This window comes from Coenobita brevimanus, chromosome 57 (assembly GCF_032717465.1).
Source record: "Coenobita brevimanus isolate Jiangsu-jjx chromosome 57, ASM3271746v2, whole genome shotgun sequence".
Taxonomy (NCBI): domain Eukaryota; kingdom Metazoa; phylum Arthropoda; class Malacostraca; order Decapoda; family Coenobitidae; genus Coenobita; species Coenobita brevimanus.
Window position 1 is genome coordinate 28,192,654 of NC_137010.1, and position 22,802 is coordinate 28,215,455.

The window sequence follows — 22,802 nt, forward strand, 5'->3', positions numbered from 1 at the left end:
TAATTCTGACTACTGAATAATAGTGTTTCACTTAGGCAGATCACGGAGGATATAGCCAAACTGCAGTGTTGTTATGCAGTTAATGATACTTCCGTTGAATTATATAGTGTACAATATGTTTTCTGTCCATCCTTTCCCATAAAATCTTTTTTTTTTTTTTTAATTCTTTGTTGTCTAGTGATCCTTTTTAGTTCGTGACGGAAGTGTGGGTGAGAAGATCTTGCTGATTTTTTATCCTTATCATAGTGTCATAGGCCAGATAGGCTACCACTGCCAAGCTTATCCGTTAACAGCCAGCCTTGAAGGATCTGTTTGTTTGCTCGTACTTTCCACTGTGTACCCACCTACTTCTATAACACCTTCCATCCTCTGTCTCGTGCACCTTCCCTCCCTTTCTTCATCATCCCCTCGCCTCTCCTCTCCCTTTACCCCTCCCTTCTTCCCCTCTCCCTGCCTCCTACCCATCTAATGGATGACCTTCTCGACCCCTCCATCAGTTGACTGCTTTCCTGTTGTTAGATAATGTAAGAAATATTCTCAAAACTTCTGAAATAATATAGAGAATATTATTTTTCATTCCGAGCAGAATTAGTGTTTCATTCTTGCAGTTTAATTTGACTAAAGTTCGCTGGCACGTAATACTTCAATCGTACCGGTGACGACATAACGCAGGTCAGCCAACGACGGCTGTGCGTCTCCTACACAACACTCAGCCTGTTATTGCTGAAGGAAGCCTGCAAATACACAGTGGCTGCATACCTCGCAGATTTCCCATACCTACTCTCTGTAACACTGATATTACTTGTTGAAGGTACACACCTTTTTGTCTTGACTCCGTTAAAAATCGTGCCAGTTATGGTACATCTCAAGATTTTTTTTTCCTTGATAAATTGCTTACGCTATATATTACCTTTTCACAGTCTTATGATACTGCAGTATATGTTTTGTACATCACTGAGGGTAACAAAAAAATAAAAATAAATCGAAAGTTTCATACAGAACTAGCGAAGCGCATGCCAATAACTCGTACCAGTAACTTCCCTAACATACTCAAAATGGAGTTTTCTTTTCATTATTTCTTACAGTATTGCAGTATAAAGTGATTATTACAAGTCACCCTTCTACAGTAAGAACTGAGAAACCTTACGACTGATCACTTTCATTGTCCTAATTTAGTACTGTGAATTGCTAGCCCCCTCCCCCCAGAAGGACACTTTTGGTTGTCATATACAGCTACTTTGCCCTGAAAAGACGATAAGAGTTATAAATTATCTTCAACCAAGTGTCCTTCCCCCAGAAAAAGAAAGAAAAAATGATCTCTACCTTCCGTTTGACCGTGACCCTTTTTTTTTTTTTTTTTTTTTTTCTGTATAAACTGTATTCATGGCACTATTTATGACTAACGTACTCTTACTGCGACAAACCTGTTTTCTTTGCCGTAACATTAATGAATTTTTTGTTTGAAATTTACTGGACATACTGCCATTTTTGCCTTCTGCAAGGCGACACACATTGATCAATTTGTTCCTAAATCTCCTATCACCACTACAGTTATTTATGTAGCTTTATGGTGTTGAACTGCCACAAACTATGTGCGTGTGTTATATTCAAGCGCCTAGTTGCTGAACTTTGGAAAATTATGCAGTCAACAGCCAAATGTTCGGGTAGGCAACCTTTGCTTTACCTGAATGTCATAGTTGTGGAAGAGGTTTTTACTCGTATTAACACAGGTAACAGAACTTGAATCGGCTAACACATTTTTTATATATTCCCTGTTGTAAAACATATTAACGTATGTTAAGCAAGCTGGCATGTTTTGCCTCATCTTTATCAGATGTTAATTTACTCTTTTGCATTTCATCGTTACTCTTGCAGTTGATAGAGACAGTAAATACGATACTGCAGCAGGTACTGTACATCTGTCAAAGGTATACCTGCCTTTAATCTTACGCCAAATCAGCTTTGTTAGGCTAATATTGTGATGTAACGATAACACTACGCTCAGTAGTTACACAAAATTTTGGCTATTTTAAAGTTAATTTACTACCATATTCTTCCAAATCATAGCAATAAAACTATATACTCAATATACGGCACACTTATTTGTGTTCACCTTTCCATACCTTCTGCAGTACCTCCTCTCTCGTGACACACACACACACACACACACACATATATATATATATATATATATATATATATATATATATATATATATATATATATATATATATATATATATATCCCATTGGATCCCAGGAGTGCTGGGCGAGGCATTGCACTGGGTGGGTACTAAGCGTACCGCCCTCCACTTATCGGCTCATAGTCGCAAAGCTCATAAGTCCATACCCGGGGGTTCCCTACTTTATAAAGACTTGAAAAATCCCAGTTCTGTCCAATATGCCGGACACTGGGCTCCAATGGGTTAAATATATAAATATATATATATATATATATATATATATATATATATATATATATATATATATATATATATATATATATCCCCTTTCCGTTTCTCCCTCCTGTCATTAACCTCATTTCCATCCTAAATCCTCCTGTCACACCTTCTCTCAATCCTCCCTTCACTTACCACTTTGCCATCCTGCCTCCGAGTCCCAATCCTATATATATATATTTTTTTGAAGATAAATAGAGCAAGGAAAAACAAACAAAAAAATCCATACACCAGATTACAGGTGTCCTTCATTAAAAAAAAAAAAAATCTGTAACAGCTGGAACTGAACAGCCGTAGGTTGAAGTTTGGAAACCACTCTGGGGAAGCGAGTTCCAGAGAGATGCAGCTCGGTGAATAAAAGAATTCTGATAGGCATAAGTTCTGCAATATGGCACTGTGACAGTCCAATCATGAACGGTACCAGATGCCTGTGTATGTATAGCGCGGGGGAAGGTGTGGAGAGGTGGCACCATGGATGCAACTTCGTCTGATCATTTACCAGAAAAGTATCTAAAATAATGCAAGAGAGGCAACATTCCTTCCTACTTATGGGGGAGGTAGTTCATTTGTAATTGTAGGGTTATTACTTAATTATTCTAACAGCTTTGTTCTGAATTTTGTCCAGTTGTTTCAGTGCAATTTCTCCGCATCCACACCACAAGGGAGAGCAATATTCCAGTTGAGAGCGCACATAACTTGTAAATTATAACTAAACAGCTCGTCAGTGAAGAAGTTACGGACTTTGCACAATAATCCAGGTTTCCTTGAAGCGGTTTTAGTAAGTGGTCTGACATGAAAGGTCCAGCTGAGGGCATTGTTAAGTGAGGCATTGCTAAGTGAAACACCGAGAATTTCAATACTTTTAGAGATAGGAATATTAGTAGCATTGATGGTAACATAGGATTCAGGCAATATCTGTCTGTTAGAAAATTGTATATATTTGGTTTTCGTAGCATTAAATGAGACATTGTTATTTTGTCCCCATTCAGTGATCTTCGATAAGTCTTGATTTATGGAGATTGCTGTACTGAGTTGTGACTTAGATATACCGTATTAAAATTTGTGAATGAGTGTTTAAGTGTGAATGAACTGTGAAGTGATGAATCATCTGCATATGAGTAAATGGGAGTATGAATGATAGATAAGAGATCATTAATATGAATTGGGAATAGGGCTGGAGCCAGAACTGATCCTTGTGGCACGCCGGCATTAATATACGTGGAAATTGGAGTATATATCATCTACTTTAACTCTTATCTTTCTGTCACTGAGATATCAGTGGAACAAAAGACGACAGGCCGTAGCAAGGGAGTTTGGATGGCAGGGAACGGTGCCATGCTCTGTCAAAAGCTTTAGAAATATCAAGGGCTACTTAACGGGTTTCTCTATGTTGGTCAGCTGATGATGGATGGTATGAGTCAGGAGACTGAGTATATCAACAGTGGAGCTACTAACTTCCCTCGCCCTTGCCCTCCCTACCGTCTTGGGAATGACCGCTTTCCCTTCATCTGTTCCCCTGTCCCATCCAGGACACACACACACACACACACACACACACACACACACACACACACACACACACACACACACACACACACACACACACACACACACACACACTTCTAAAGTGCCTGTCTTTCGGTAATCGGACATGAGTTCATCCCATCCACTGCAGACTTTATTGCTACAGCAAAGTCGCCTAACGAACACTGGTTGCTTGACAAGTAATAAGAGACTACAAAAACCCTGTAGAAGAATAATATAGATACCACCTAATGATTATATTAAGTAGGTCATATGTATATATGCAAAGAAGAAAAGTGAACTGAGCTTCCCATCTCCTGGCCTGTCTTGTCAGCACGTGGATCTCGTATGGCGTCACGTCTCACCTGTCAGGCTGTCACCTGCACGAACTTGCCTGACTGGCTGACCTGGTGTGGGTGGATTCTGGTCCCACTTTCCCACTTTCCTGCCTCCCTCCCTCCGTCCTCTCACTACTACTGTCTACCTGCCTACCTCCCTTCAATCGCTGTGCCTCACTCCCTCCGCCCTTTCACTATTACTCTGCCTACCTTCCTATCTCCCTCCAATCACTCTGCCTCCCGCCGGCCCTCCCCCTAATCACACTGCTTCCCTCCCTACCCTCCCTCCTTACCTACCTACCTACGTACCCTGTTAGCTGTGACCTCTCTACGGCCTTGCATCCCTAAATGCACCTTTATTTCCCTCTGTCGCAAGCTGAAAAATGCTGTGCATTTGAGTAAGACTAGGGTAATTAAGCGTTCTTATTTTTTTCTAGGAAGGTGGAGTTCAGTCTTTAGAAGACAGGCTCGGATTTTTCCCCCCGTTTAGTTTGTCCAGGTGTTAATTTGATGAACCGAAGAAATCCGACCACTTCATCTCGAAACTCCCAGGGATTTTTTGTCGATGTTATGTTGAGGGATTACATGTTTCGTGAGAGTGAGGTGTATGAGGCGATAAACTGAGTTGTGATGAGAAGGGCGGCATTACAATGACAACACAGTTGATTGTACGCTGTAGTTCTTCTTGGTACTGGACTTAAGATTTGCTGTAGATACTGCAAGGAGTCAAGATTCTTCAGTGTGTAGATTTAAGTGGGTTTAGAGCACCCACAATTGTTGACTCTATACAGGGGTTTTATCCGCCCCTGTGTGAAGTACAACTCTCATGTGTGCGGAGGCTCCCCACAGTCAGCTCTTCTCAATAGGGTGGAGTCAAAGGCTTTTCGTCTCATTAACTCTCCTCCTCTTACTGACTCCCTTCAACCTCTGTCTCTTCGCCGCACTGTTGCATCTTTATCTCTTTTCTATAGCTACTTTAATGGTCACTGCTCCTCTGAACTGTCTGCTTGCATTCCTCCACCTCTACGACGGGCGCGTAGCACCCGTCTGGCAGCAAACTCTCATCCCTTTTCTGTCCAACTCTCTAATGCAAGAGTTAACCGTTACTCCCAGTCTTTCATTTATGCAACAGGTCAACTCTGGAACTGTCTCCCTCTGTCTGTATTTCCTGCTGCCAATGATCTCCAGTCTTTCAAACGCAGTGTGTCCAGGCATCTCGAAATGATCGGATCTTGAATTTGGCTCTATTTTGTATTTCTCTTGGAGGGAACTGTTACTGCGAGCTCATGGCCTTTGGTTCCTTCTTCCTCGCATAAAAAAAAAAAAAAAAAAAGGTAGCCGTCGTGTTCAAACTGTAAAGAAATTAAACATGTTTGGATAGCCTCCGTGCAGTAGGAGAAAGGAGATGTGGCAGTATGAACAGTGTGTGTGTGTGTGTGTGTGTGTGTGTGTGTGTGTGTGTGTGTGTGTGTGTGTGTGTGTGTGTGTGTATACCGGTATATGATGTTTTTTGTGTTACAGGTAGTTAAAACTAAACTAAGTACTGTATATTAGTCGGAATATCCGTGAGGTGATGTGGTTTCCGTGCTTAGAGGCTTCGGGGGAACCAACTGTGATGCATGTTGTCGCTTCTGTCCAGCTGTTCTGCATGCCTGAAATTTATATCAACTCTCACTCACTCCCTATCTCTCTCCTTACTGTCTCCCTCTCCCTGCCCCTGCAAAGTTCTCTCCTCCCTTCCTCTCTCTACTCAATCTCTCTCTCTCTGTCCCCTCCCTCTCCCAACTGCTTCCCTCCTCCTTCCCACCTGCTCCACACTCCCTCTGCCTCCTCCATCCTACCCTTCCCACCCCCCACCCTTCCTATATTTTCGTTTCCTATTCCCTCCCTCCCAGTCCTCTCCTCATAACAGCAACCTAGCCGCCCTCCAGCCCTCTGCGTCTGTCACTGACTCCTGCCAGTGCCTCCTTACCTAGGCTGTTATGTAACCACACCATCTCTCTCTCTCTCTCTCTCTCTCTCTCTCTCTCTCTCTCTCTCTCTCTCCTGTTACTGACTTAACCCGGTGCGTCCTTGCCTACACTGTTATATAACGAAACACTCTCTCTCTCTCTCTCCTGTCACTGTCTTAAGCCGGTGCGTCCTTGCCTACATTGTTATATAACAAAACTCTCTCTCTCTCTCTCTCTCTTGGCCAGAAGCCAGCGGGTAACAAGCGCTGTGTGACTTAATGGGTTGTCGTGGTGAAGCTGTCCCCTGGCTTCCCATTTCTCGCATCATTTTCGTCTCACTGCCTCACGGAAACGTTTCACAGCGTCCAGGTACAAAACTGCATTAACAGTTGAGTATTCGGTGAGAAATATTATGTACACAATTGTTTTGTTATCAGGAAATGAGAGCAACTTGATCGTTCAGTGACAAGCTCGTTTGAGTGTCGATGACGTTTGTGACATTATGAAAATTCATTGAAGGGCGGGTCACATAGAGTTACCTTGCTCTTAGTAGGGTGCAGGGGCGTGTGATATCGTGCTGTCTAGTGGTGGTTGCGTCTTAGTTTTCTGGGGTGGAGGCTGGATCTCTTATTGTACCTGTGAGTTTGATACTTCGTCAGACGATGACAATGTAATTCTGTGTGTACTGTGTTTTGCCACCAGTGTGTGGAGTGGTGTCAGTCCTCAGGGGCCTAGTGCCTGCATCTTTTATGTGTTCAAACGCAGTGTCTCCACCCCCCACCCCCCGTCCCCATGGGATGGGTAAAAAACACGTAATGATGATGCATTACTTAGTCTGTTACCTTCATTTTACTTCGTTTTTTCTTCTCTTTCCTCCTCCCTTGGTTTTTCTTCCCTTGCTTCAGTTTAAATCTAATGGCCCTGCCCTTCTCCCTCTACCTAATCCTTCCTCCCCCAACGCCTCCAGTCACTGACCTACTCCAGTGCGTCGTCCTTACCGTATTATGTAACAACCAGCTCGCTTCCTCTCCCAGTCTGCTTCCTAATCCCCTTCACTCCTGTTTTCTTTCTTTCTGTCTTTCCGTTCCTCTCTTCTTCTTCCCTTCTTTACGTTCCTCTTTACATTCCTGTTTTATTAAATTCATTTCTCTTTCTCTTGGTCTCCCCCTCCCCTTCTCATTCCATCTCTCGTTTTCTTCCTTTCTCTTTTTCTCCATCTTCTCCCTTCTCTTCCCTTCATAAGTTCTTTCTTCTCTTTACTGTCCTTATCCCTTCTCCCCTCTCTTCCTTCTGTCTTGCTTCTCATCCCCCTTTTCACTCCTCCCCCTCCCTTCTCTTTCCTTCATTCATGTCGCGTCTCTGCTTCTTCCCTTTTTTTGCACTGCTTTTCCTCTTTAAGTTCCTTCCCCTTTCTCTCTTCTCCCATTTTCTCTCCACTTCAATTTTTCTGTCCCATGTTCATTGTTCTTCCCATTGAGGTAGTTCTCTCTCTCTCTCTCTCTCTCTCTCTCTGGCCCATTCTCGTACGGTACCTCGCCCTTTCATATATTTTCTCTTCCTTTCCTCTCGTTTCATTCCCATTTCCTTTCTCTTCTGTCTTCCCTTTCATATATTTCTCTGCCTCCGTCTCTTTCCTTCTGTTTTTTATTTTTCCGATCCTTCCTTGCCCACATCCCGTTCCGTCCCTTCTTTCTCTAACCTTTTCAGTCTTTCTCTCTATCCATCCTTCCCTACTGCACTTTTTCCCCATCCCTCCCGCCCTCACAATAAGCTCCATCGTGATTTCTGGTAGGGGGAAGGGAGGAGTGAATGGAGGGGGTGTATGGACGCGTTGAGGTAGGTCAGGGAAGGAGGGAGGTAGGAATGTAGGTAAAAAGGTATGCAGGTGGCGAGGGAAGGAGGGAGAGAGATTGGTAAATAGACAAGTAGGGAGTGGAGGGGGGGTTATGGTCAAGTTGAGGTAGGTCATGGAAGGGGAGAGGTAGGACGGCGTAGTGTAGTAGGGAGGGAGGGAGGGAAATAGGTAGGTGCGAAGGTAGGTATGTCGGGAGGGAGGGAGGGAAGGAGATAGTTGCGAGATGGGGATAGACATAGGGAAAATGCGGCCGGGCCACTTATTTCCAAACTTAACTGAGGGTAAACATCACTCGCTCGCTTGCTCGTAATGAATGAGAGAGAGAGAGAGAGAGAAGAGGTGGTTCTTTTTCTTTCGCCTTAACTTGGCTCAGATTTTCCTTTTGTATCTTAATTAGTGAAAGAAAGACAGTGCTGTGGCTCTGCATCGTATCCACAGCACTTCGTGACTAGCATTATATTCTACTGTTGATCTGTTGTTACAACTCGGCACTCACGACAGAGAGATGGCAAGTTTATGTCAAGTTAAAGTGAAAAGGGAATGATAGACACAACACGATGACCCTGTTCCCATGCCAGCCTCAAATCTGGATACTTTGTTTGGTGGTGCCAGCTGCCGACTAACAAAGGCTTTATACTCTGTTCGCATCAACTAGGCTTACAACTGCCATCTCCAGCTTGAATGCTGAACTAGAAGAGTTGAACACAAGAATATGGTGCTAGTCACGAAGAGGTGCTCTGCAATGGGTGTTGAGCCATAGTATTGTCTTATTCTGCCACTGAGCTACGGGAAGTAAGCTGCAAAAGGAGGAAAATCTCCCAAGGTTAGGTGAATAAACAGTATTCATAAAGGATCTTAACCATTTCAGTTCCATTACCTCATTGTTTTTTCTTCTTTCTTGCCTGACACTCTCCCCCCCCCCCCTTTGCTAAGGGATAACATCAGGCTGTGAAAGGGTTGATGCGGACTCTTTCAAATCCTGTCAGAACTAATGGTCTCTCCAACGTTCACAAAACAGTCTGGAGATAGCAACACCAAACTACATAATAGTAGTAGTAGTAGTAGTAGTAGTAGTAATGAATACATAAATAAATGAATGAATAAGTAAATAAACATCATGGGATTAAGGTTCAGCCAATTCTTGCCATAAACAAGTGTCAGCAGCAGTCACTTCTTAGACCAATGACCTTTTTATTCTTGATTATTATGCTTCAGAAAGACCTCTTGTATTTCAGGGCTTAATGACATCTAATTATTACAGGTTGTACTAAACTTGATAAGTCCGTGAATAGATCAAATCAAATGGAATAATACGCCATCGGACAGAAGTGGTTGAATATTATCCTGAATCTTCTTGTCTTGTGTCATTGTCTCAGTTACTATGATGCTGGTTTGGTTGTGGAGGGTTTGTGTGGTGTACCAATGAATATAAAAGTATCAACAAAGGATCTTCTACGTAACATAAACTCCAGAAGGTCTGTGAATATGGCGGCATGCAGTGTTGGATCAGTGGCCACAAGTTACTTTTACTGGTAAAGGTAAACACTCAAGGTTGTGTACTTTGTGGTAAGACAGGAAAATGTGTTTGTTCGTCGATTTTATATATATATTATTAATGTTTACTTATGTTTAGCAGAAATGTTTTCCTGTACAATCAGCATTTCATATGAATGCATGGGTGCCAACCATCACATATTATTATGTCTATGTAATACAGAATATTACCAGAAAAATTTAGAGAAGCGTCTTTACCACAGTGCTGTAAAATGTTCAACCGTGGGTACAATTCTTTCATACAATTTACACATATAATAGTATGACAGTTTGGGTACAAAGGAAAACATACACCTGAAACAAAATTACTTAAACGCACAACTTTTCTTAAATACCGTACGGAAATGGATGAAATAATACATTCACATTCGCAGTGCAAGACTCGTAGTTATTATATTACATTGTTAATGACGTCATTACCGTTAATACCCTCTGTCTGAGAATGTATTGTGTATTGTATTCTTGCTTCTTTCAGACTCATACCTTCCGTAAATGAAATACTTCGAACTGGGAAACTCAGATAAAGACATTGCCTACACCTATTCATTCAGCACATTAAGCCTTTCCGATGTTAAATATAATCGTTTGAAGGGGGGGGGGGAAGAGGGGATTCAGAGGGTCATTCGTGCCTTTTGTGAAACTAACCAATACACGGCAGTGAGAATGCATCAGAGGGAGGGTTAGGGCGGGTACAAGGCAAGGGTGAAAGGAGCTTGGCATTTCCCCAGTTGGACCTCTCTCGTCAAGCCCCTGAGGCCATCCACACAAACTGTACTCCTGTCTAATATATCATTACTTTCTCTCTCTCTCTCTCTCTCTCTCTCTCTCTCTCTCTCTCTCCTGTGTGTGTGTGTGTGTGTGTGTGTGTGTGTGTGTGTGTGTGTGTGTGTGTGTGTGTGTGTGTGGATCGCGTAAAATTTTGATCAGCATTCGAATTCAATTTTCGCTTTCCTGTGGTGGTTGAGGTGTAATAAATTAGTACGGTGATCGGTTCAGGCCACTTCAGGTTTGTTCAGGCCCGTCACAGTTATGTCGGTTCAATCGGATCGGTTCAGGTTCATTGTTACTTTGGACAGGTTATCGCCACATTCATTCCTTTGGGTTATTCACGTCCTTCACATGCATTCCGACTCGGTTCAGATCAGTTCATGGTGTCCCCTTTCACTGAGACTCGTTCCAATCCAGTCCACTCTCACACCAGGGCCCAGTCACACCAACACATGAAATGCAGCTCAGCTCAGAGCACGTTAGACCAGTTTAGATCCAGGTAAGTCAGTTCAGGTCATATCGCGCAGCTTCTAATCATTTCTTCTCATCCAGCGAGTACCTGTTATCAGACATGTTCAGATCTAAGTTTACCAGTTAGGGAATATTCCATTAAGTTTAGATAAGTTCGGTTTACTTCAGGACTGTTAGATAGCTCAGTTAAGAACATTTCAGGCCATGGCTAGGAAATAGGCTCTGCTAGTGCAATGGTTTACGAGATGTGTCAGGTGAATTCACATCTTTCAGGACTTTTGAGGGTCCATCATATTCCAGTCAGGTCAGCAGAGATCAGGCCAGATCAAATCAGTGAAAGCATGTGCCATGAATCTGGTTTACTGGTACCATGATTTTCAGACTATAAGGGTTCATGTTTTTCAGTACCTTTTGAATCCATCAGATCGCTTCGGGTTAATACAAATCCCTTCACGTCATGCCTGTGAAGGCGTGTGCATAAAATCATCCCTAGTAACAGTGCACTGGTTACCGAGAGTCCGTTATGGTGATCCTTGTCCTTTTTGTGTGGGTGGGATGGGTGGAGAAGAGTGAGTGGCATGGACTGACATGGTGGTGGGTGTTGCAGGCCTGGGGGAGTATACCTTGTGAAGTTGGATGTTGTTAATAATCCGGCAGTGTGTAAGTCAAAGGCGGGGGGTTTAAACTGAGTAGGGTGGGTAGCGAAACGAGTGGGATGGGCTAAGATGGTGGTGGGTGATGGCAGAACGAATACTGTACACACTGTAAAGATGGGCAGTGTGGGTTGGCCAGCATGGGCATGGTTGTGATATTAAGTCCGAGGTTCCTCTCACAAGAACTATAACAACAACAACAGAAAAGTAACAGGCACTCAAGATTTCCCTGTACCTTGCAGGTGACGACATGTAAAACATCAAAACCCACTTCAACCCACTTCCTTGTTTACGCTTAAACCCCTTCAGCACGGTGACGTCTCTGTATTTTATTCTTCCCATAAAAACCTCGGTTTTATTCAAGTTAGGAAAGCCCTTGCGAAGTAAAGGGGTTAATAATGACCATATACAATGCACCAGGTAGCGCTCGCTCGCTCTCTCTCTCCCTCTCTCTCTCTCTCTCTATGTATAAATAAGATCCTAGACAATAAAACTGAGAGTAGGATGAAAACAAACACGACGTCCTCGGACCGAATAGCTTAATTATACGAGACATTAGTATATCCAGGGTAATTTGCCACCACCACCTTTCGCTGAGAGAGAGAGAGAGAGAGAGAGAGAGAGAGAGAGAGAGAGAGAGAGAGAGAGAGAGAGAGAGAGAGAGACGCTATAGTTCCTTAACACGTCGAAGATTTCGTCCTTTTGTTACTTAATTCCAGTAGCTCAGTGGTAAAATGTGATTATACAGCAGCTGTATATCCTTTCACTTGTTTATGGCCAGCACTGTATTCTGGCATTAATCCACTGTTATAGCTGTGCATTCAAGACAGAAAGATGACAGTTTTAGGCCAGCTTGAAGTGGACAGACTACAGGTTGGTGTAGAGGAATCGTAGTGCCAGTTTCCACAAAGTATTTATATGAGCATCAAGAACCTTCATTTCAGTTTCTGAATCAGTGTGTCAATCTCACTGATCAGCTGCATAATCCAGTGCTCTTATACACTAAGGTAAACGTATGACATTCACTTAAACTACTTCTGTTCAGTGATGTGGTGCCTTAATTTTGTCTTGCTATCTCCTGGCGATTTTATACAGTTCAGGAGAGAGTTCGAACCAGGGGAATTAGACAAATGCCTTACCAACCCCTCTTCTGTTAGGGGACTCCTCCTAAGTTGCAAGAATTGTTTGGTGGCAGCAAGAATGAAGTATATGACGCTGTGTTGCTTAACTTGTTACTGAGGTGAGTGGTGTCCATATTGGCTTACACACACACACACACACACACACACACACACACACACACACACACACTTTATGGGTGGCTAGGCGGTTTTTGCACAATAAACCTTGGTACGAGTATTCAGTCGCACTTTATTCTCAACCCAGCGTCATTAATCTCGTCAGCGAAAGGACGTACTGTACATTTTTTTTTCCTTGCTACCTTGAGACTATTTATGAAGCTTGGGAGTATTGGAAGTAAACGAGTTAGATATATACGGCCTTCTCCAGTATCTTGTCGTTTTGAGGTCATTAAAAGTTTGAAAAAAGAAAAAGAAAAAAAAGAATCGCCCCTTTTTACATGATGAGGTGAAAATGTGATCATGATGTTCAAGGATGTGGATATACAGTAGATAGATAGTGATAAGAGGCGTGTTAGACAGATGGATAAATAGACAGTGGCTCAGGAGTGCTAATGTAGAGACAGAATTGCTTGCCAAAGAGAGAGACCACAGAGGCAGTTGATTACATACACTGCCGTCCCTTATCTTATCACCACCATTTCATGAGAGAGAGAGAGAGAGAGAGAGAGAGAGAGAGAGAGAGAGAGCGCTTTCTGTGTATGTACAAATGGAGCTTCCTTTTACTTTCAGTCACGTGCGTTTGAATGTAGTATGCCTGTACGTATCGATAAATGTTGTGTTTATATAATACAGTAGTGCTACCGGCATTGCTCAGGTTACCAGGTTACAGATATAACTGGTGAAGTCACAACACCAACATTCCACAGGGTCGGCGTCAGTGGCATCGGTGGCCACTACCATCTTGTACCCCGAGTTATACACCTGACAGATTTTATTCTTCCATCTTGAAAACTGGATCTTTCCTTGCAGGGTTGGGATTGGGGTCAGGGGCTGTGCTGTACCTCTTCCCCCTGTCCTCTAAGTGTTCCTTCTATGCCACTGAGTAATTACTGTCGCCTCTGTCTTTCGCCATGTAAAATTCGTTTCTCGTTTTTTTCCTTTTGATGCGGGGGGAGGGGGGTTGCGTGCTCAGTGGCTGTGGCCCCTCCCCCAGTCATCCTCGTTGTCCTTTTGTTGCAATAAATATACCAGTGCAAATTTTCAGCGCCGTATCTTAAACATTGTGGCTGTGCATAGCGGACTGACTTTGTTGATTACCGTACAGACGTGTGCATGCTGGTCAACGGGGTTTCCAGACAGTAGGCCCTTTACATACCGTGTTACTTTTTTTTTTTTTTTTTTTTTTTTTATGGGAGAGTCCTCGTGGTCTGTTAGTCCAAGGCACGTGGGTTGGAATCCGTGAGAGGCTGCGGGAGGTTATTCGATCATGTCGTGCCACCAAGGGCGTAGTCTGGTCACCTGCCATGACGTGTTGTGCACTAGGCCAGCATGGCCTCCAACCCCTTCACCTGGCAAACTGCATTCACCACACTGGAGTTTACTTTTTTATTTTTATTTTTTTTAATGGCTGACAAATATCTCACCGAATATTATGAGTGACTGCTGTGTGTGTGTGTGTGTGTGTGTGTGTGTGTGTGTGTGTGTGTGTGTGTGTGTGTGTGTGAAGAGGGTTAATCCATAAACACAATCTTTCTCCAGAAGGGAATAAAATCATTTGGAGGCGGTATGGTTACATAAAAAGACGTCGTCGTTCTGAAGGTCTTAATTATGCTTTCCCTTAGTGCAAGAGATCTATAGCTGGCTGAATGAACATCGTCTGGCGCTGGTAAATTCTCTCTCTCTCTCTCTCTCTCTCTCTCTCTCTCTCAGCGTGTCATTTGCTCACCTTTATTGTTACTCTTCCATGTTTTCTCAGTCTCATGCGGTTACTAGCACACACACCAGACTCACACACACTCTGTTAATCACTGGCACTAATTTGACAATCATTCATTCACTCCCTCCCTCACACCACACTAACTTACACATTCGAACTTAACCTTCACACACACACACACACACACACACACACACACACACACACACACACACACACCGTCGATTTCACACTTACGCACACTGACCCTCATTCTCACTGCAATTCACATGTACTCACACTTTCACCGTTTCAGTTCTTGTATTAGGCTACTTCTTCTCACTCATTTTCTCACTCACTCTCCCACACACTATCTTTTTACACTCTCACTCTCTTCGCAAGATAGGGAATGCAGTTTTCATCTGATTTCATAAAACTAACCGCACATTTACCTTATTATTTTATTTTTACCCAAGAAAATACTAACCCGTTGCCTCAGCACATCGCTTGTTACGTCAACACCATCCCACCACACCACACCACTTACCACCTCGCCACACAGACAAAAATCTTATGGTAAGCCATGTCCGCCATGCGTAAAAGTCGTCATAAAATAAATATTGTGGGAATGCATTAACTGGGCATGCCTCTCACGGTAATGGGGTCTGTAAAAGCCCGCGTTGCTTAGAGGCAAAGTGGGGACTGGTATGGTAGTGGGTGGTTGAGCATGGGAAGTATAAGGTACCCCGTGAAGATGAGCTTTGTCGATCGACTTGATAAGGTGTAAGTCATAGACTGGCCCTAGATGTTTGACAGGGAACAAAAAACAGAAAGAGTTGGTCAGGGAATGGGTGGGCCGGTGGTGGGTGGCGATGATGGGGCGGGACGCAGCACACTCACTGAAATAGTCTCTGCACACTACGATGCGATTGTGATGGGAAGATTTCCCTAAGAAGTTTGGTAAGGGTAGTGAAAAAGGAATGGGGTGGGCGGCGAGGAGTGAGCAGGATAAGCTGGGTTGATGATGGGTGGGTGGTGTGGCAGTGGGGTGGCAGTGCAGCCTGTGCAGATGGGTGCTGTAGGTATGAGCCTGGTCAGTCTGTATCACAGCTTTCTCCATGAATATGAGTATAAAAATAAAAAAGTATACATTGCTTCAACCCCGTGTAGACTACAAGGAGTATTAACACAGGTAAAAACTAGAAAGCAGTCAGGGAGCGCATACCTCCGCCAGTGCCATTGTCATTAAAAAGGATCCGGATCCGGACCCGTGGAGATATAGTATGGAACACGTAGAATTCGGATCCTCCCAAAAATTTAATCAATTGTTCCTTGACCCATGGCCCACACTTCCACAAAATTTTATTGAAATTCAATGAGGACTTTTTGGAGACATTGTGCGGGATGCATAGGATTCGAATCCGGATCCGCCCCAAAATTTAGTCATTTTTTTCTTGGCCCATGGCCCACCCTTCCACAAAATTTCATTGAAATTCATTGAGAATCGTGTGGACAAACAGACAAACATAGGTGAATACATAACCTCCTCCAGCTTCGTTGGCGGAGGTAACAAGTAACCTTGATCCGAAACAAAACCTCTAAAACTACCGTAGTAAATATGACAAACTTATTCAGTTATCACAAAGGCTATATATATATATATATATATATATATATATATATATATATATATATATATATATATATATATATATATATATATATTAATTATACACACACACACACACACACACACACACACACACCTCATATAGACTTTTAAGTACAATACTCGTGTTGCCTTCACCTACATACCTCGTCATAACCAACTCTTAAACTGTTGCACATGTCACTCGTTACTTCACTTTGATCTGACCCACCAACAGTATATAGCGGTATCTGCTTGTGGTGTCTTCCTGCGTACCCTGACATTCTTAGATACCCTTGAACTTACCTTCTTCCTTATCTGTGACGCACCATTTGACCTACAGTACGTATCTATTATTTTACTGCACCCACCTTGACCTACCTACCTACCCTCTGGCCTGCCTTCCCAATCTGCTTGCCAACCTATTAACCTAACTACTAATTGCACTACCTCCCTTGACCTACCCACCTACCTACCCCCTGGCCTGCCTTCCCAATCTGTTAGCCAACCTGTTAACCAAACTACCCACTGCACTACCCACCTTCCCTTCCAGTGCCTGCCATCCTATATTTTGATCTGCCTATTAGTCTGTAACCTTCCTGCGTACATTCTGACATAGATACTAACCTGCCTACCTACCAGCTTACCTACATCTTCACCTGTCTTTGTCCTTCCTGCCTTCCTACGAACTCTAAGTACCGGTAACTTATAGAGGGATTGCATGCCTTTTTTCTTGTTAATTCAAGCTTCGTTTAATAAAAGCGTTTGGCGTTAGCTGGAGTAGAGTGCTAGAGTAGTCCCGTCAATAAAAGGGTTAATAATGGCAAAATTAACTCAGAGGCTCCTGTGACTCCCTGTTGGTACAATATGATTGTCTGTCTTTAGTTTGAGCAGCGTAGTACATGTAGCAAAATTGGGCCGACCCTGAGATGTAAATGTTTAAGATGCAGAAGACAGCTGAATGGCTAACCAGTGTCTAAGTCATCAGAGTGAGTGCATCAGCCTGTGTAGGTAATGGGCAGCAGTGTGATGTTGGCCACTCCTTCATTCCCAAGATTTCCATATGCGAAGATAATCGTCTGGAGGCAGCCAGTCAGCCACTATATAATAAATTTAAATATGCCTCTATCGGGATGGAGTTACTGGAGATTATCAAATGCTCCTTTATGGAAAGTGAGGATTCCCATCATCCACTCATTCGATGTAGGGCCACCTTCAGGTGACTGTACATTGAATGAAAAGCCAAATAGTTTCCTGATCTCCAAGAAACCATTTACAATGCTGGGTGGTAACCAAGTAGCTAAATGGGCACCTGGTGGTGCAGTGAGTTAAGACGCTTCACCCGGATATGACCAATAAGGACCAGGGAAGGCGACTGATCACTCGTCTTGAGTGTCTGAAGGAAGTAAGCTATCCCTGGGTCCCTACACTCCTGACGGACCAATAGCATAATGGATGAAAGACTTACGGTATGTAAGCTGCAGAGACGTGCACAAACTTTCAGAGGGGCATTTGCTCACACAGTATAAGGTTACACTGCGTGTAATGACTAAAACAAAGATCAACTTACGCTTCAGTCATCCAGTCCTTTTTTACTTCATCAGGAGCGTAAGGGCCTGGGGCTAGGCCACTCATTCCTGACATTTAAGGAAAGATTGAACAGTCTTCCTTACTCGAGTGGCGATATGTGGGAAATAAAGCCCTTCCATCCCTAAGATGGAGAGCCTTACAGGCCCCAACCAGTTGGAGACTATACACCCAGTAGCCTACCAAGCATGCATTACTTCTGTTGTTTCCATCCAATACAGTAAGTAATTTCCTTGATTTCATGAGTCCATTTGCCTTGTTACGCACTGTAGAGTCACCCAAAGGTTGCTCTACATCGAATGAGTGGATGGTGAAGACCCGTACCAAGACTTTTACTGCATATTATAAGCACTTATATTGTTGAAACTGAAGTTCGTTGCTATTTTTTAATGAAATGGTCACATGCACAAAATTGTAACCTAAATATTTTTACGAGCGAAGCGAGGAAGCGATGTTTACATACAGCTGAGAATTGAGTGCCCCGGCCCGACACGACACGGCCAACGCCACCTTGACACGGCCCCACCGCGATGGTGTTCAGAGGTTAATAACTTTTGTACAGTGTGATATAGCGAAGAGATTCTTTCAGCAGGATAGTAGATAAATTCAATAAATTTTGTTTTTAACTATATATTTTCTCGTGAAACCAAAAAGACCCATTGGAATCCCAGCTTTCCAAGGGAATGTACGGAAGGCTTCAGTTGACATACTTCACTATGAAATCAAATTAACCACTATGAAAATGACACATGCGAGGTATGAGTTATTTTGAACTTTCATATATGTGCATGCGCACGCGCGTATGCGTGTGTGTGTGTGTGTGTGTGTGTGTGTGTGTGAGAGAGAGAGAGAGAGAGAGAGAGAGAGAGAGAGAGAACGTGAGAAAGTAAATATTTTAGCTCAGTTACTCTTCTGTTATTGTTCAACTACCTCACCAGAAATGTTGAAAGTTTACACAAATATGATATGATGATAGGTGTATGTCCAAACGCTTGCTGTCTGGTCACGTGCTCATAAAGCACACATTACTGGTGATAAACTGTGGAGGAGTGCTAGGGTCCACAGTACCATACGTGTATAAGACTGGTATGGCATGAACGCAAAGGTTAAGAGTAATAGCAGGGAAATTGGAATTATTGAGGAATGGGAATGGATTGCACGAGAGTAGATAGGATGAGAAAATAATGTGATTTGAGATAGATGTGGAGTAAGGAAGTTTGTTGATACAGGAAACAGTAGGCCTGTATGAAAGACAGTACATTTAGATTATAGCCATATGGAGATAACACATATAGATAGGGTAGTGAAAATGGTACATGTGAGTTAATATGAAGGTGAAAAGGAGACGTGGTATGCCAAGAAGTAGCAGAAAATATAATTAGTGAAAAAAGTGAGGTATGGAAGTGGATGAGAATAGGGAATGGGAAAGATCGACTTGACTGGGTGAAAGATGAAGACGGTAAAGAAGTACATAACAAGGGCTTGGCTTTTTTTTTTTTTTACAATGGGCGGACCGATTTTATTTGAACACATTTATAAAAAAAAAATGCCCTAAAATGTGCACATGGTTGGGCCGATGAGGTAGTGCCGGGATTCCATGGTCTTGATTGGTGTGTGAAGGATTGTCTTGCCTGTCAACACATGCCATTGATGAGTCTCCTTCTCTCAAGTTCCTTTGCCCTTGTTCGCTGGACTCTGCCTCACCTTATTCTTAGGCAAGGTAAATGTCAGGATGATGGAAAATTTAACATATGACCTCTTCTGTTGTAGTACGTGGGGGCATCCACCATCCACTCACTGGATGTAGTGCTACCTTCAGGTTACAAGCCAAATGGTTTTCTGTAGCCTAGGAAACCATTTACTACGGTAGGTGATAAAAACAAATAAGCCCATGGTGGCTTAGTGGATTAAGGCGCTCCAGCTGGATTTGGCAGGTACAGGTTTACATCGGAGAGTTTGTTGCGGTTTATTGGTCACATACTTCCACTGACGGAAGGCGACTGGTGACTCTTTCCGTCATTGTTGGGACTAAGAAGCCTGTCTGGGGTCCCTAAGCTGGTGGGGCAATAAGGCAGTGGATGATGGGTGGTTGGATTGATATCTAATCTGCATATATCGCTTCACATTCTCAGTACCCCCTGAACTACTCGAAATAAGCTTTCTGAACCTAATTGTGAATATAGGATGTAGCTAGTTTCTGAACTGACATAAAACATAATGGAACATCTTTGTGTGGTACGTCAGTGGCCAAACGTGTCGGTCAAATGCAGTAACAGTTGTCTGTGGGCCATGGTTCTGTATATCTCATTGGCCTCACTGTAGTTCACTGGAGACCAGTAGATCAGATAGCGGTTATGAAGCGGGTTCACTAACGAAGTACTGACGTGCCTCTGTACTGTGTGGCTGCCAGTGAGAGTAGAATGGGTTAAGGCAAGGAAGGGTACAGTATATGAACGGCGTTTGCTGAGTCCCGGCACTAAAATCTCTCTCTCTCGGCGTTACATCATAGTGTTACTCAACATCTCATTTTCAATACGCGCAATTCCTCGTAAGGCCACAAACCACCACAACACGTCACTCATGTAATTTAATGTAATTTAACTTCTGTACTCACCATAGCATGCAGTAATTAACAGAGAGCATCGTAAGGTGCTAGGAAGTTACTTAGTTATACTCTGACCACTGACCAAAGTGTGACTGAAGAGTGGCACTGTAGGGTCGGGTTTATATAGCTTCGGGCCCTTGGTGGTAGTTGGCAACTGACTGAAGGATTCCCACCTCCCCCTCTTTCTTCCCCCTTCCCTTCTCACTCCTACTCTCTCCTTCCCCACCCTCTCCATCTTTCTTCCTCTTTCCCGTCTCTCCCTCTTCTCCCTCCTCTCCTTCGTTCCCCTAAGCATCTGTTACGATGCACTTGTTTTGTGGTTCCATCTGTCCATTTGCCTTCTTGAATGTGCCCTTTAACTTTACCTGAGCCCCCCCCCTCTCTCTCTCTCTCTCTCACACACACACACACACACACACACACACACACACACACACACACACACACACACAAATCAAGAGTGAGAGCAGTGGAAATGAGTTATTTGAGAGGAGCATGTCACGTGGAGTTACATGGAGAGGCAGACTGAGAAATGAGGAAATGAAGGAACGTTGTGATGTGGATGTGGATGTGATCGAAAGCGTTAGGAGAAATACACTGGAGGTGGTTTGGCCATGAAGAGAGAATGGAGAGCGAGAAACTAACAAGGAGAGTATGTGAGTGAGATGGAAGGGGGGAGAGGGAGGGGGAGGCCAAGGATGAGATGGAAGGATGGAGTGGAGAGGTATATGAGAGAGGGTGGTGTGAGCTGGGGAGAGGGCAGTGAAATGGCGGGGGACAGGGCGACATGGAGGCGATTTATTTGTTGCCATCCCTTACGGGATTCAGGCGTCTTGCAATAGATAGATGGATAGATCGGCTTCGCTGTCCAATAAACCAAATGGAATTTATGCAAGGCTAAGTTGTGAAGAGCTGACATTTGAGAAGCGAGTCTGCGATCATAAATCGTAAAATTACACAGATTAAGAAGTTCATTCTTATTGGTTATGATTTTTAAAAGTGTTCTAGTAATGTCTGGTGTATAATGCCATTACTGTAACTCACAGTTGACACTGGACTAAATAATAATACACGACCATTACAAGTGTGGTAACCAGCAGTTGTCTGGTGTAGGACCAAGTTGTGGGTCTTTGGTACGGCTTACATATTGGCTACATCATTTGCTTAATATTAAGGAAACCTATATTTATAATTATTTAAAAGTAGCAAATATTTCAATAAATTATGAATACTATTGTCACCGATGAAAAAAAAAAAAAAAAAAAAACAGGCTTACGATGTAATCTTTTACATTATTATATTTAAAAGAAGGGCATCTAAAGCGAAAAGCGAATTTGCGGCTCAAGTATTTGGTGGTTGCACGACAAACCCTCACTACCCCAAGACTAATCCTTAGCCCTAAGACCTGGTGCAACGCATCCCAGGCGGGTCGCAGGAGATGGCATTGAGATCAGGTCACTCGCCAGGAATGTGAGGTCACCGATATTGCAGGGAAGGAGCAAGCAGTGTTTTAAATTCCAGTGACTCGGTAGTTCTTTCACCTTTACTTGGCCCAGGTTTTTGTCCTATTGCAGCTTGTCACGTAGAGCAGTGGCAGACATGAATGACACTGCTGCCGCTCTATATCCTTTACACAGCACTCAGCGCCGTGCACAGCATTTGTTGAAAAGGGGGGGAGAAAAAACACTTTTTTTCCATAACATTGTTTATTCGCTGTATTCCATTCATTCATTCATCATCTAATCCTGTGTTGCCCCATGAAGAGCGTAGGAGCCCGGGGCTAGGCAAGTTGATCCTGACATTTAAGATGAGAGTGACCAGCCTCACTCATCCATGAGTCGCATTACGTGAGCAATAACGCCAACCACCGCCTGGATGTAAACCTGCACAAGCTCAGTCCGATTTAGTTACTAAACTAAGAAACCAATACGGTAAACTTAGGTACTGAAACTGACTAAAGTACTGAAAGAGTACAACCTCAGGGTAATTTACATACTGAACACTGCAGAACCTTGGAAGTGAAACAGAATTTGGTCTTTTACTTGACATCTTTCACTGAAAAACACAGGAAAAACAGAAGAAAACACTTCTTCACTCGCTGATTTCTGACCGTAAACTAACTCTGCACAAAAGTGTATATCGTTTATATACCCTAATGAAACATTCTAGAAATGTCCACTACGTTCTACAAATTTCCTTTTTTTCCATTAGCCTTTGATGGCCTTCCATTTAATCTCCGGTAACACAGCATTGTAGGACCTTCGTGAAACTTCTCAATTCGTTCTTTCTTATATTAAACTTTTTAACTTTTTCTATTATATTCTTATCTCGTAACATTCTTAGCAGGATTTAATTAATTTAATGAGTTGCGTTTTTAGTATCATTTTAATTC

The 22,802-nt window shown here is 43.0% G+C and overlaps 1 protein-coding gene across 1 annotated transcript in view; it reads right to left on the reverse strand.

The window, feature by feature from the left end:
• LOC145401948 (crustacyanin-A1 subunit-like) overlaps positions 1-20,485 on the reverse strand; it is a 76,935-nt gene extending 56,450 nt beyond the window's left edge. The window contains exon 1 of the mRNA XM_080274054.1: positions 20,420-20,485. Within this exon, the coding sequence (XP_080130180.1) occupies positions 20,420-20,448 (29 nt within the window). The 5' untranslated portion in view covers positions 20,449-20,485. The remainder of the gene's footprint in view (positions 1-20,419) is intronic.
• Between the last annotated feature and the right edge of the window lie 2,317 nt (positions 20,486-22,802).